Genomic DNA, 14,034 nt, shown 5'->3' with positions numbered 1-14,034 from the left:
GGACTAAAAAAAAATGATATATATATATTAAAAAATAATATTTTTCATAGATAATTTGAGGTAAGAAGGATATATTATATTTCTGCTGTTGAAGATATTGACGTTACTGTTAAGCCAATGGCAGGCCTCCATCTAAGATCTGTAATAGAAGAGAGTGAGATGAGCATCTGAATAGAGCGAGCTACGTGGCTTTTTCTCAGACCAGCCATGTTGAAACCTGAAATTACGTAAACACCCTACATCCCAGCAAATTTCAGAATTGATTTTTAGTGTTCTCTATGATAAATTTTCAAACACATAAACGTAAAATTTAGAATAAATTTCCAAAAGGAAATGTTTTTCTGATTCTTTTTTATTTTTTTATTCTGAAATAAAAATAATAAATATTTAAAACATATCAAATACAAATAAAATCAACTTGATTAGCTACTAAGTTGCAGAAGGGCATATTGGTAATTAGAGGTAGTCTCTTCTTCTCCAGTGCGCGCCTAGCAAATCTCCTTCACGAAAATTAGACAGTTTTATCAATTAAAACCAAAAGAAAAGTAAAAAACTTCAAAAATAAAAAAAGAAAGAACAAAAGCATGCGTCTCTTCTCTACATCTTCTTCACCAAAACCGAACTTTCCTCTCTTTTCGCCTTCTCAAAACCCCAAAAGATCCACCTCCAAAACAATCCCTCCCTTCAAAACTCGCCTTCCCTCTCCTTCATTCCTCTCCCTCCCTCCATGCACTGCCAACAACTCCCCCTCTTTCCCCGTCCTCGACCAAGAAGCCGACCGGGAAGACTCTTTAGAACCCAAGCAAGACACTTTCAAGAAGGTCCTTGTTGTTCGACGCCCAGTCATGGATGTTTCCGGTGAAGAAAATGATGATGGGAGTGAAGATGGTGAAGCCGAAGGAGATGACGTCATTTCGAAGCCGTCGGGTATAGATGCTGGCCTCGAAGAGTTTGCCAAGAAGATGCCTCTATTCGAACCCGAAAGAGGCGAGTCCGGTGGCACACTAGAGAAGCCACTTGCGGTGAACTTGGACTTGTCATTGTATAAAGCCAGGGTTTTGGCGAGGAAGTATCGATATGAAGAAGCTGAAAAGATACTGGAGAAGGTAAAAGGGTATACTTGGTTCTAGTGAATTTCATAGTGTTACATTGTTCATTGAGTTTGCTTATTTAATGGATTTTTTCTTCTTGTATTTTTACTTGTAGTGTATATACTATTGGCCTGAAGATGGGAGATCATATGTAACATTGGGGAAGATATTGAGCAAGCAAGCAAAAAGGACAGAAGCGAGGGCCGTATATGAGAGAGGTTGCCAAGCTACCCAAGGAGAAAATCCCTACATTTGGCAGGTTTTGCATTTTCTTTTCCCTTTTTGTTTGATAATGTCATTGTTTCGCACCCTGATGAACTCACTTCTGTCTCTGCGCCTATTGCTGGAGTTCAATTCTTTGATGTTTATGCTTTTCAAGTTCAATTCATGCTACCGGTTCTGAAATGGAAACCTTTAACACTGTGATGATCATTGTCATTACTGCATTATTGGACTTGCTTTTGCAAATCTGCACTTTTGTCCATTTGAGGATAGAAAGATGGTTCTTGCGGATGGGGACTTGAAATTTTGCAAATTTTACTGGTGTTTGTGCTTTTCGAATTCAAGTTCATGCTACCGATATCTGAAATGAAATCTTTGGCATTATGATGGTCATTGTCATCGATGTGTTATTCGATTTGGTTTTGGAAGTATTCTTTTTTATCCATTTGAGTACTTGGAATTTCTAATACTTCATCCTGTTGGATTCGACTAATGGAAGCATAGATGAAGCTTGTTGATGGTTACTTATTTGTATGTAACGAATCTACTATGTGGCTTCTAGCAAATGGAATGATTTTGTTAAACATAGGTACAGCACTGAGCTGAGATCCTTGAACTGATATAAAGAACCACCATTTCGTTTTCTATTATTATTCCTCGTATGTAGAATTGACAACATTTTTATACTGTTGAATTTCTACTACTTCATCCTGTTGGATTTGACTAATGGAAGCATAGATGAAGCTTGTTGATGGTTACTTATTTGTATGTAACGAATCTACTATGTGGCTTGTAGCAAATGGAATGATTTTGTTAAACATAGATACAGCACTGAGCTGAGATCCTTGAACTGATATAAAGAACCACCGTTTTGTTTTCTATTATTATTCCTCGTATGTAGAATTGACAACATTTTTATACTCTTCAAACAGTGCTGGGCTGTGTTGGAGAATAAGATGGGGAATATAAGAAGGGCTAGAGAACTTTTTGATGCGGCCACCGTTGCTGACAAAAGACACATCGCTGCTTGGCATGGATGGGCAGTTCTGGAGCTAAAACAGGGGAATGTGAAGAAAGCAAGGCATCTGCTTGCTAAAGGTCTCAAATTTTGCGGTGGAAATGAGTATGTCTATCAAACCCTTGCATTGCTTGAAGCTAAAGCAAATAGGTATGAGCAGGCTCGGTACTTGTTCCGCCAGGCCACCAAGTGTAACCCAAAAAGCTGTGCCAGTTGGCTTGTAAGTCTTCAGTGTGGCAGACCTTGGTTTATTTCTACTGTAAATATGCCTTAATTAAGTCTGGTCAAATTTGTTGAATATAGGCATGGGCGCAATTGGAGGTACAACAGGAAAACAATCGCGCTGCGAGGCTCCTATTTGAGGTAATCCTTTCTATGAAAGCCAAATAGCAAATCATGCACTGTTTCTCTCTGTCGCTTTGATCTAAGTTTGTGATTTTACTGTCCTGATAGAAATATATGTATTTAATTTGCAGAAAGCAGTCCAAGCAAGCCCCAAGAACAGGTTTGCATGGCATGTTTGGGGAGTTTTTGAAGCTAATATAGGCAATGTCGACATGGGAAGAAAACTTTTGAAGATAGGCCATGCACTCAATCCTAGAGATCCCGTTTTACTTCAGTCTCTTGCTTTGTTGGAATACAAACACTCAACGGCAAATCTAGCTCGTGTTTTGTTTAGGAGAGCCTCTGAGCTGGACCCAAGGCATCAACCAGTGTGGATAGTAAGAAATCTATTAAGCTCTTTGAATTCTAGTTTTCTACCTGTGTGGGACATATAGCTTATAGACTAATAGGATTTTACAACCCTTAGATTTACTAGTTGCTAAATCTTGGTGGGAATCTGATATGGATGCTTTTATTGCAATAGGAGTTTTAGTTTTACTTATTTTCTCTATAATATTAGGTTTTTATTTCCTTCATAAACTTTATGTTAGGAATTCTATTAACAATCTATAAAAGGCTGCCAATATGAAATAAAGAGATAAGCAATTATTCTATAAAAAAGAAACGTTATTTTGAGAGGGGGTTCAGTTAAGGACGAATCTGCCTTTTGAGTAACCATAAGTCGAAGCAAGAATTCTTTATTGTCTAGACCTGTGACTAGATCCTACGCTAAAGCGCATAACAATTTGGTATCAAAGCCAGTTGTCATGGGTGACGAAAAGACTTTGACAGCCAAGCCGGAGGCTTTCATGGAACAAATGGCTACAGGCAACAAGTATTGGAGAAGCAGGTGACGATATTATCTGTTTCGGTCTAAAAGATAATAAAAGGGGATTCAGAGAAAAATAATGAAGAACAAGGCAGCAGCAGAGGCAGGAAAAAGAATTTAGACTTGCAACACGGCGGGTGCATGGTGTCATGATACTCTAAGATGGAATTTCTCATTTATGAGGGTGTTGGAGATCCTTTAGGGTGGCTGAAAAGATGCAAAAATTTTTTTGGCAATCAACAAACTAATGAAAAAGAGAAAGTAGGCTTAGCTTCATTCCATCTTTTAGGAGAGGCACAATTGTGGTTTGATCAAATGGAAAAAGAGGAGGCAAATCTTGATTGGGGGCACTTTAAAGCGTGTTGTCATGTAAGGCTTGGGTCACTTATGAGTAATAACCCATTGGGAGAATTTGCCAACTTGAGACAAACTGGGACTGTAAAGGAATATCAACGCCAATTTCAATCACTGCTAGGATTGATGATCTTAAACCTCGACAACAAGGAAATCTCTTTATTTTAGGGTTGGTAGAGGAACTTAGAATTGATATTGAGATACAACAACCGGAAAACCTTGGAGTTGCAATGAATATGGTTCATTGGAACGTAAACAAAATGTCTCTTCCAAACTATCATCTCGAGCCATCCTGAACTAGCTAACTTCCCAAAACACTGGCAACAATTTAATCATTCCAACAACTAAGAGCATTGCAAAGGAAGGGGAGCAAACAACAAAACAACATGGAACAATGGCAAAATAGGTTTTTTTGCACCATTTATTAAGAGATTGACACAGACAAAAATGACGGAAAGAAGGGCTAAGGGGTTGTGTTATAATTGTGACGAGTCTTATTTCATGGGACACAAATGTATAAGGTTATTTTGGTTAGAAGTATCAAATGTTGAAGGCAAGCAAGATGATGATGAGGTAGATGATTTTGGATAAGTTCTGAAGTTTATTCTGAATTTGAGCTTGAGGACAAACTCAACTCTGAGAAGGGGAGTAATGATATAGACGAGTTTTAGTTTTATTTATTTATTATATCAGGTTTTATTAAGAGTTTTAGTTTTACTTATTTTCTCTATTATCTTAGGTTTTTATTTTCTTTGTAAACTCTAAGTTAGTAATTGTATTAGGACAGTTACTTATTCTATAAAAAAGAAACATTATTTTGAGAGGGGGTTCAGTCAAGAAACCATCTGCTTTTTGAGTAACCATAGGACGAAGCAAGAATTCTTTCTCGTCTAGACCTGTGACTAGAGCCTATGCCAAGGCGCATAATAGAATCATCTTTATATTCATTCTAGATAATGGTTTGTTTGGTTTCAGCTTGGATAGACTATCTTTCAATCCACTTCAAAACTGATTCACTGCTGATATTTTGAGCTTGTCAGGCATGGGGATGGATGGAATGGAAGGAAGGGAATATATCAACGGCGAGGGAGTTGTACCAACGAGCCCTTTCGATTGACTCAACAACTGAAAGTGCTGCTCGATGCTTACAGGTAATAAGTCAATGTCTATACATTACATGGGACACACTGATACCAAGTTCAAATTTCCTAAACTCCCTTGCAAATATGCTAGATAATCTTCTGCCTGCTTGATGCATAGATTTAAGCTTAACTGCCATTTGTTGTAGGCTTGGGGTGTTTTGGAACAAAGAGCTGGTAACTTATCTGCAGCTAGAAGGTTATTTAGATCGTCGCTCAATATAAATTCTCAGAGTTATGTAACATGGATGACATGGGCAGCATTGGAGGAGGACCAAGGAAATTCTGTGCGTGCTGAAGAAATCCGTAACCTCTACTTCCAGCAGGTCTGTATTTGGGGAAAGTAAACAAGAAAATTCTTATGCTTTTTCTACTTTTTAGTTCGTTAAAATCCGAATTGCAGTTGAGAACTTATGAATGATTTTCTTTTCTTTGAATTGGACTGTAACAGCGTACTGAAGTTGTGGACGATGCATCATGGGTAACGGGATTTTTAGATGTCATTGATCCAGCGCTTGACAGCATAAAGAGGCTACTGAACTTGGATCAAGGCCTCATCAACAAGGCACGAGAGCCTTCGAAAGATGCAGAATCTATTGAAGATGGTGCTGAAGAACCATTCCTTACTACTTTGGGACTAAATGATGGCAATGATATTGGATACGGAAGCAGATTTGACTTGAATGCTTTCATCAAAGATAAATTATCATTAGATCCATCTAAGCTGGACCTTTTGATGGAAAACTCAGGAAATTCATCTCCTAAGAGAGTAACATCTCCAAGAAGAATGTGGAGATCACAGAATCGAACCACCATGACTTTGCCTTGACCGAGCATATAAAGTTTACAGCTGCTACTGCTGATGCATGCTCGAATATATACTTGTTTTCTAGGATGCGACAACGGATGCTTTTCTAGACACAGTATGAAACTGGAAAAAATGCTCTGAAGTTACGAACCCACCTGTATACCAATTGTAGAGTATTGAGACAGACATCAAATCCAAATCTTGAGAGTGTCAAATTTGTATATATATATTTTTTAATCAAACTGCAGCAGTGTAATGATATCTTGTACTACATTTACTATGGCAAAAAGGAAACCTTCCATTAAGAAAATAATCCAACAATATAAATCATAACACATGAGCCTTACAGGTTTGTATTTCTTTTTGGGTATCAAACAGTGATTAAATCTAAAAAAAAAAAATGAAATTGTCCTTTGAACCGGACATACTTTCCTGTTTCAGAAAGTACCAAGTCTGCTGTTCCTCTCGGTTATGGTTCCTAGTTTTGTGGCGGGCTTAAGATGAACTCAAATAGTGGATAGTGAGCTGTTCATATCAGCTGTCCATCTATGCATTATCAGCGCCAAAGTCAGGGATTTTTTTTGTTGGGATCCGGATAAAAATAATTTGTTAGGGGTTAAAATCAGAAATTTTATGCTAAAACTATTTATTTTCAAGAGGGCCAAAATCAGAATTTCACCATTTTCTGATTCTATGAGCTAACTCAAACTATCATGAACCTTTTGTTGGAGGGAGTATAAAGAAATATAAAATTTTACGCCAAAGCCAGAAATTTTATGGTGCGATGGCTAAATTAAGTTATTAATTTTCAAAAGGGTAAAAACAGTATCTCACTGTTAAACTCAATAAATGAACTCAATTTAAATCAATTAACTAGTTAACACATGATTAAAATTCTAATTTCAACCCTTAAAAGTTTTAAAATTCTAAACCTATCAATATATTTATGTTTTTATTTAAAAAAACATTTAATGAGATATTAATATTTTTTTTATAATTGAGACATTTAAAATTTCGTACATATAACATAATACTCTTATCATTAGGTTAAGAGATTGTTCCCCATTAATAACTAATAAAATATCAAATGTAAATTATATATATTTGTATTTATAGCTAGGGTTTCGGTGCTCAAGAATCAATAGTTTGATAGACTTTTGAGCTACACAAAGAAATTTGCTGCTTAAAAATTGAATAAAAAACACACAAATGAGAAGCTTAAAGTAATATAAAAAGGTACAAAAATAACTAGGAATTAAGGGGGTTTGTTTTCTTCTTCTTTTGTATAAACCCCTATAATCAAATATTTCAGAGAGGAATTAACCCTAAAAGTTTCTGGGATCCACAACCACATTTCCAAGTTCTCCCATCATCGCAAGCTCATTCTCATCATTGATGGAGGAGCCATTCACCTTTTTAAAGTACCAAAGATCATCGATCCTTGACTTGGATGATGCATGGGGCACATGTTTAATCATCGGATCCGACACTCCTAACTCAGTGATTATCATCTTGCAGTCCTTAATGTCTTCACCTAATCTCGATGCCACACTCCATGCACATTTCATGAGCTCCCCAACGTTCTCTCCTTCTCCATGTATCCCATAAAGGAACAAGAAACCAAATGGTTTCTCAATTGAGTAGTCACAAATTGGAATGATATTCTTTAAACAAGGGAGGATCTTGTCCCTTGCATGGCTTAAAATTTCATGAAAAAGCTTCAGAGGATAATGGGGTTTTTTAATATCAATCTTGTAAGCTTCACAAGAGCTCCATATGCTAAACATGGCACAAGAAGGTGGGACTGTGCTAATAATATCTTCATCCTCATCTTCACTATGCAAACCAATCCATTCATCTTGTTTGAAATAAAAAACCCATGTCCCAAGGCTAAGGTTTTCCTTGAGGATTGCATCAATGTCTGTGAAATACAAGTCTTTGCCTTTGAGCTTGTTATCATACAAGGAAATAGCTTGCCTTATATTCAACTTCTCTACTTTGATATCTTGAGAGATACCCAGCTCCATTGCAAAACTAATTGGTTGAACGAATATGGCTAATGAGCTTAAGGTTTTATAATTGCATTTGGCAGTGAAGAGATTTTTAGAGGCAACATTGTTCTTTTCTGTTGCTAGGAAAGTGTAGTGAGCTCCATTGTTTATCAACCATTCTTCCATTGCTCTCACAAGTTTCAATCCGATCCCCATTCTCCTACATTTGTTTCAAAAGGAAATTATACACTCTATGTTAGTTGATAAGAGACCATATATAGGTTTTTTTTTTTTGGAATCCATTTAGGAGAAAAAGTAACAAGGTTGAAGATTCAGGTCAAGTATTGTCCATGGTTAGGGTTTTGTCTTTTTATCCCGTTGAGAGTTCTAATGAGTTCAATCTAATGTCTCAAAATGTTTAAATAGTAAAAAAATTATGGAAACCGAAGAGTTTGGGCATGATCTTGATCTAATGTTACCATTAATTTGAGCTAGAAACAACATTCCATGCTACTCTAAAATCTATATTTCATGTCAATATCTGTTGAAATGCATGCAAAAGCGAAGGAAAAAGAGAGATATATAGAAAGGCTAACTTAATATGTACTTAAAACAACTTTCCCTATGCTAAATACTTTGATTTAAACAATGATACAATGCATGCAAAAGGGAAGGGAAAAGAGAGATATATAAAAAGACTAAGTTAATATGTACTTAAAACAACTCTTCTTAAGCTAAATACTTTGATTTAAACAATGATACGGGTTATTGTTGCCCTAGAACTGTAATTGGAAGACAAATTCAGAGTGACATTACACTGAAATTGTACTGGAAAGGGGAAGGACTGGGAGTGAATAATTAATCATGATATATACCGATGTGTTGGGGATACTCGGAGGCCTAGAATGCAACCCAACTTCACATTTGTTCTTCCATATTTAGTCCCCACATGCTTGATGCAGCCTCTAATCACACCGACAATCTCCCTATTTTCTCGCAGCTCAGCTACCTGTAGGCCATTTTCAAGCACATCAATCGTCCATGCATATGTCAATTGCCTTTGCATCAGTTATATATTTGTACACCAACAATGATCTCATGGGGACAATGGGTTTCATGACTATAAAAATAGGATAGCTAAAGTTTGAATGTTTTGGAAGTTGACAATTAATGTAATATAGGAAAGGAGTAACCACTATCAGACTTTCACTCACCAGCAGGAGATGAAGGGGAAAGAACCTAATCCTACACAAAGGGTCAATCGTATTATTTGTGAAAATGGAGGTCCCCTTATTATTAGACCCTATCTCACAGCTCTTCTCAAGCTTCCCCACCACTTCAATATCCCTTGCATCATCAAATTCTCTAACCAAAACTCGATCTCCTATACTGTCAACCATTGATGTCTTTCACCCTAAGTTGGGAAAATAATAGTTTTCAGTCACTGTACCTTTCTTGAATAGGCTAATTGCCGCAACTCACTATCACCTCACTTTCAGTCTTATATACTCTTGTATATAATATATATATATATTTGCTAAGCGGTACTCTTATATAATATATATGTTAGGAACAAATAGCATACATCTCTCTCTCTTGTGTACAGATTTATATTTTATGCATAGTCTTATATATTAGTGCATCATATAATATTGCCTGATTTAAATTAAAAAAAATAAATTTACTTAATGTTATTATACATTATGTATCAATGTCTGATTACCTAAAATATATAGAATTGTATGTGAATGAATCAAATATAAATCTTTTATATGAGGTTAATATCTAATACATTAATATCATATAATTCTATACAATGTCAATGAATTCGAGGATAACATTTAATTGAAATAAAATTAAGTTTATATAATTCGAATATTAATTCGAATAATAATAAATTTTAATATTTAATTAAAATATTTTATCCGACCATAACGACCGAATTAATTATCATCATGTATAAAGATATTAGTTTCCCTGGTATAAAAAATTTTAAAATCATCATTAACCTCCCTTTTTTCTTTTCTATTTCTGAAATATTATATGATGATTTTTAAACTTTCGAGTAAAATTTGTATAAGTTAATATTTAGTACAATGATATGTATATCAAATGCTTTCATCCATATTTATAGGATTTATTTTATGTACTTTAATTTAATTTCATCTTACTATTATTAATGTTAAATTGCATGTGATCACTGAAACTATTAAAAGATTCTATTAATTAGCTAACGTGAAATTTAAAACAAGAATTCGAAATTATAAGGTTGGGCTGGATTTTTAATGACAAATTAGCTTAAAATAATAATTTTTATTAACAACCAAAATTTTAAATTTTAAATGGAAAAAAATGGATTTTGGTTATATTAAAAAACCCACATTTTAAATAAAAAATCTAAACTATATTAATTCTAGGTTGCTAAATTAAAGTAGAAGTTGAGTTCCTAAAATATAGATATATAATTGTTTTAGATTTTAAACCCTTTTGCTACTTGGCGTTCAATGCGGTCTCCACATGATGCTCAAGTTGCATGAAAAGTTGATGCACCTACTGAGGATATATATTAATATTCCTGTGAGGGAATTTGGCAAGTATAATTTTATACTATAGTGATGAGTATTGCCAGTGTTATGATAGAGTCATTTTCTTATTTAGCAAGGACAATAAGTGGTAAACGATGTACATGGCTTGCACCACAAAAATGGAACAATTGTGTCATCAATGTGATTCTCTGAATCTTAGTAATCATTCACATGTTTTTGTATATATGTTTCCCATGTCATTCCCCCAACCAAATTCTCCTGTATCTAAATTTCCAAAGGACAGCTCAATGCTCATTCAATTGTTTTGTCTTTCTACATTATCTACAAAGGGATCACAACTTGATAATTAATACTATATAGGAAAATTTTGGTTTTTGGTTTGGAAATACCTTTTTGTTAGTTTTTGGTTTAGAAAGGCTACGTAGAAGAGTTTATAATAATGGTTGTTGGAATCAATATTCATCAGTTTGCATATAATATATTTTAGGAAAATATTTTTTGTATAGAAAATTTGTGTCCAGATTGTAGAGAAGCGGATTTTAGCTTATTGAAATATCAAAACTGTTTTGAAATAAAATTTGAAAATTATTCTTATGTAATGATAATTCTCTTTCATCTAAAGATTTTTTTTTAATATACAAACCCAAATTTATGATATTTTCATTTTCCAAATAAACTGTATAGCTTCTCCTTTAAGTATCCTTTTCCTTAATCTTCTTCCTTTTCCTTGCCAAAAATTTTAAGTTCTCCACCATTCTTAGAAATATTGAAGAACGAATTAACAAAAGAATGGAGAAGTTTTTTTTTTCTTTTTGAACAAAGAAGACAGAGAAGTTATATGTCGTTTTTTGTGAGAAGAAACCTATCATCTACCATTTCAGGCAGGAGCTTGCTTCTTTGGTTATTGGAGTTAAGAGAAGTGCAGAAATGGTCTATTGTTAATTGCTAAGAAAATAAAGAGCTTGAATGGAAATGATGATTGTAGTGTCCACTGAAGATGGCACTGCAATAATATGACAAATTGTCTATGCAGTTCGGTTTTTCTATGTTTGTGGATTCTAACTCCGTAAGATAAATCTACTATCATTAATTTCCCATGACGCGTTTGGCTAATTTGGATCTCAAAAACAACATAAAACTAATAAAAACAATTTATTAGCAATAAAATTAAAAATTGACAAAAACATATAAAAGACACCTAAATTGCTCAAGAATAAGCTCCTTGAATGTATTTGACATATCAAATTACGACAAATCAAGGAGAATATCTTTTACCTTTAAGTTGGACTATGAATTCCACTATTGTGAATGATGCTACATACTACATAAGTCGTATACCCAACATACCAAATTTTAATTCCTTATCGATTTTAACTCAAGCTTTTAATTACATTAAAGTATACGAGTCATGCAAACATAATCCATCATCCACTCAAGACTAAAGCATGCCACACTATGAACATCACAAGTGAATAAATCCATAAATGGATCTAGGATCTATTCTACTTGGGTACAGCCCGATGTAATGTCAGTTTAATCAATCACATCTATCTTCTAGAAGTCATCTGCTTCAATGATCAAGATAAAACATTTCCCCAATTGGACTTGATAGACAACGTAGTTGTCTTTCAATCAGTTTGCTTGGCTCCAATTTGACTAATAACATGTTTAGATTTTTTTACCGTATTATGATTCAACCACATAATATTGCTTACTATTAGTTAAATATTAGATAATCAATGAGTCAATATTTGCTTCTATTTTGCTTTGCATGCAAAACTCATTGAGGAAAACATATGAATAATATTAATGTAATAAACGTGTAACACCCCTAACCCGTATCCGTCGCCGAATTAGGGTTACAAGGTATTACCGTCAAAAACATAAATTAAAACGATCACATACACGTACTTGAATTTTAATTGTCAATTTAATCTCTATTACCGCATAGCTGAATATACTTTTAATTTAAACTCATAATACATGCAGATAAACAGACTTCATTACACTTTAGTCGCATACTATAATAAAACACAAATGGATTATACGAAATGTACTACTTATAATCATTTGATAAAAATCATAACATATTCGGTATTCATTTAATATTAAGTTAAACATTTATATATCACATAAGATACATATAATTTTCATAATTTATTAGACCACATGTAACACCATATACATTCCTATTCACACATAACCAAAACACATATTTCATATAAATATCATGTGTCATAATGACCATTTTACTTATCAATATTAACAAACTTTAATAACATATAATACTTAATTGTAAATATACAATACCTTACTTATAACATAAACATACAAGAGAACAAATAATGACCTAATTTAATCATATTTACCCAAACACACATAAGGCATATTGATAAGATTAAATAACATATACTACTTGACTTTACTTAGCCAATTCATTACACTTTAATATTCATGGCTTATGCACATATAAATATATGTACTCATTCAAATATATAAATATATATATACATATCAATACACAAATTTTATAAAAATCATAAAAATATATATATTAAAATAGCTCCAACCATATTCGGTTAATACAAGATATCCTTTAACACCAAATCATTTATAAACCTTAACTAGGCAAATTACTAAATTCATTTATATACTTTATTTTCATATAAAATCACATTCAAACCAATCAAAAATACCTATGCATAAATTGTGGCCAATTCATTCATATCACATCCAAATTTCTTTAATCAACTTCATTACACAAACACATATTATAAATACTAGTTATCCAAAGCACATAGCATTTTAACCAAAAATGAACTTGAACCATAATCAAACAAAACCAAATTCAAGCTTAGGAGTCAAGTCATATTCGCATGGCTTAAATTATACATATCCAAGATCAGAAAAAATACATATTAGACTATACATGCCATAAGTTTGAAATAAGACTTTTAATAGTACCGAAGATTGACAATAGTGTGGATAACTTCACTGACGGTCCCTGAGCTTGTAGCAAACTTCCAAAAATCTATAAGAACAAAGAATAAATATACTCACAGTAAGCTATCGTAGCTTCGTAAGTTATAAGCAATTTAAGCAAATTAACAACCTCTCTCTATATATAAAATAACCATAATCAAACATATATTTATACATTAATATACCATGGCCGAATATTCCATACATATATATTATCAATATATTCTCCAATTTCAAAGTCATAATATCAAAGATAATCGATTCTACATATGTATTCATATATATACAATCACATGAATCAAACGTTTAAATCACCTACTTATACTTATCATAAAACTGAATACCTTACTCATAATTTCATACATTTTCAATATCATTACAAAACATTTCTATCACATATCTTTCAATCCATTAACTTTCATTTCGAATAGAATAACCATATTCACATACCTGAATGCTTTAGCTCACTTAACATATTTGATTGCTTTTACCATTGCTCACATAAAATTTTTTAGGCATAGAGCCTTGTATAAAACATCGACACAAAGCCTGCTAGGTAATAAACCTGATTCAATACACTAGCATAAAGCCTGCTAGGCAATAAGCTTGATATCATACACCGGCATCAAAGCCTACTAGGCAATAAGCCTGATATATCACTGTTACAAAG

The 14,034-nt window shown here is 33.4% G+C and overlaps 2 protein-coding genes across 2 annotated transcripts; one reads left to right on the top strand and one right to left on the bottom strand.

Moving 5' to 3' along the window:
* The first annotated feature begins 491 nt into the window (after nt 1-491).
* LOC107896625 (protein high chlorophyll fluorescent 107) lies at nt 492-6,180 on the top strand. Its single transcript, XM_016821827.2, has 8 exons — nt 492-1,106; nt 1,207-1,350; nt 2,246-2,551; nt 2,635-2,694; nt 2,808-3,053; nt 4,939-5,049; nt 5,187-5,363; nt 5,489-6,180. Exons 1-8 carry the CDS (start codon nt 585-587, stop codon nt 5,864-5,866), a joined length of 1,944 nt encoding a protein of 647 aa, XP_016677316.2. The 5' UTR covers nt 492-584; the 3' UTR covers nt 5,867-6,180.
* A 990-nt stretch (nt 6,181-7,170) lies between these two features.
* LOC121208466 (probable N-acetyltransferase HLS1-like) lies at nt 7,171-9,236 on the bottom strand. Its single transcript, XM_041079131.1, has 3 exons — nt 9,051-9,236; nt 8,712-8,845; nt 7,171-8,056 (listed from the first exon to the last, which is right to left on the bottom strand). Exons 1-3 carry the CDS (start codon nt 9,234-9,236, stop codon nt 7,171-7,173), a joined length of 1,206 nt encoding a protein of 401 aa, XP_040935065.1.
* Nucleotides 9,237-14,034: the final 4,798 nt, after the last annotated feature.

This window comes from Gossypium hirsutum, chromosome A10 (assembly GCF_007990345.1).
Source record: "Gossypium hirsutum isolate 1008001.06 chromosome A10, Gossypium_hirsutum_v2.1, whole genome shotgun sequence".
NCBI lineage: Eukaryota > Viridiplantae > Streptophyta > Magnoliopsida > Malvales > Malvaceae > Gossypium > Gossypium hirsutum.
Note: the sequence above shows the minus strand (reverse complement) of the source record. Positions and strands in the feature narration are given on the sequence as shown.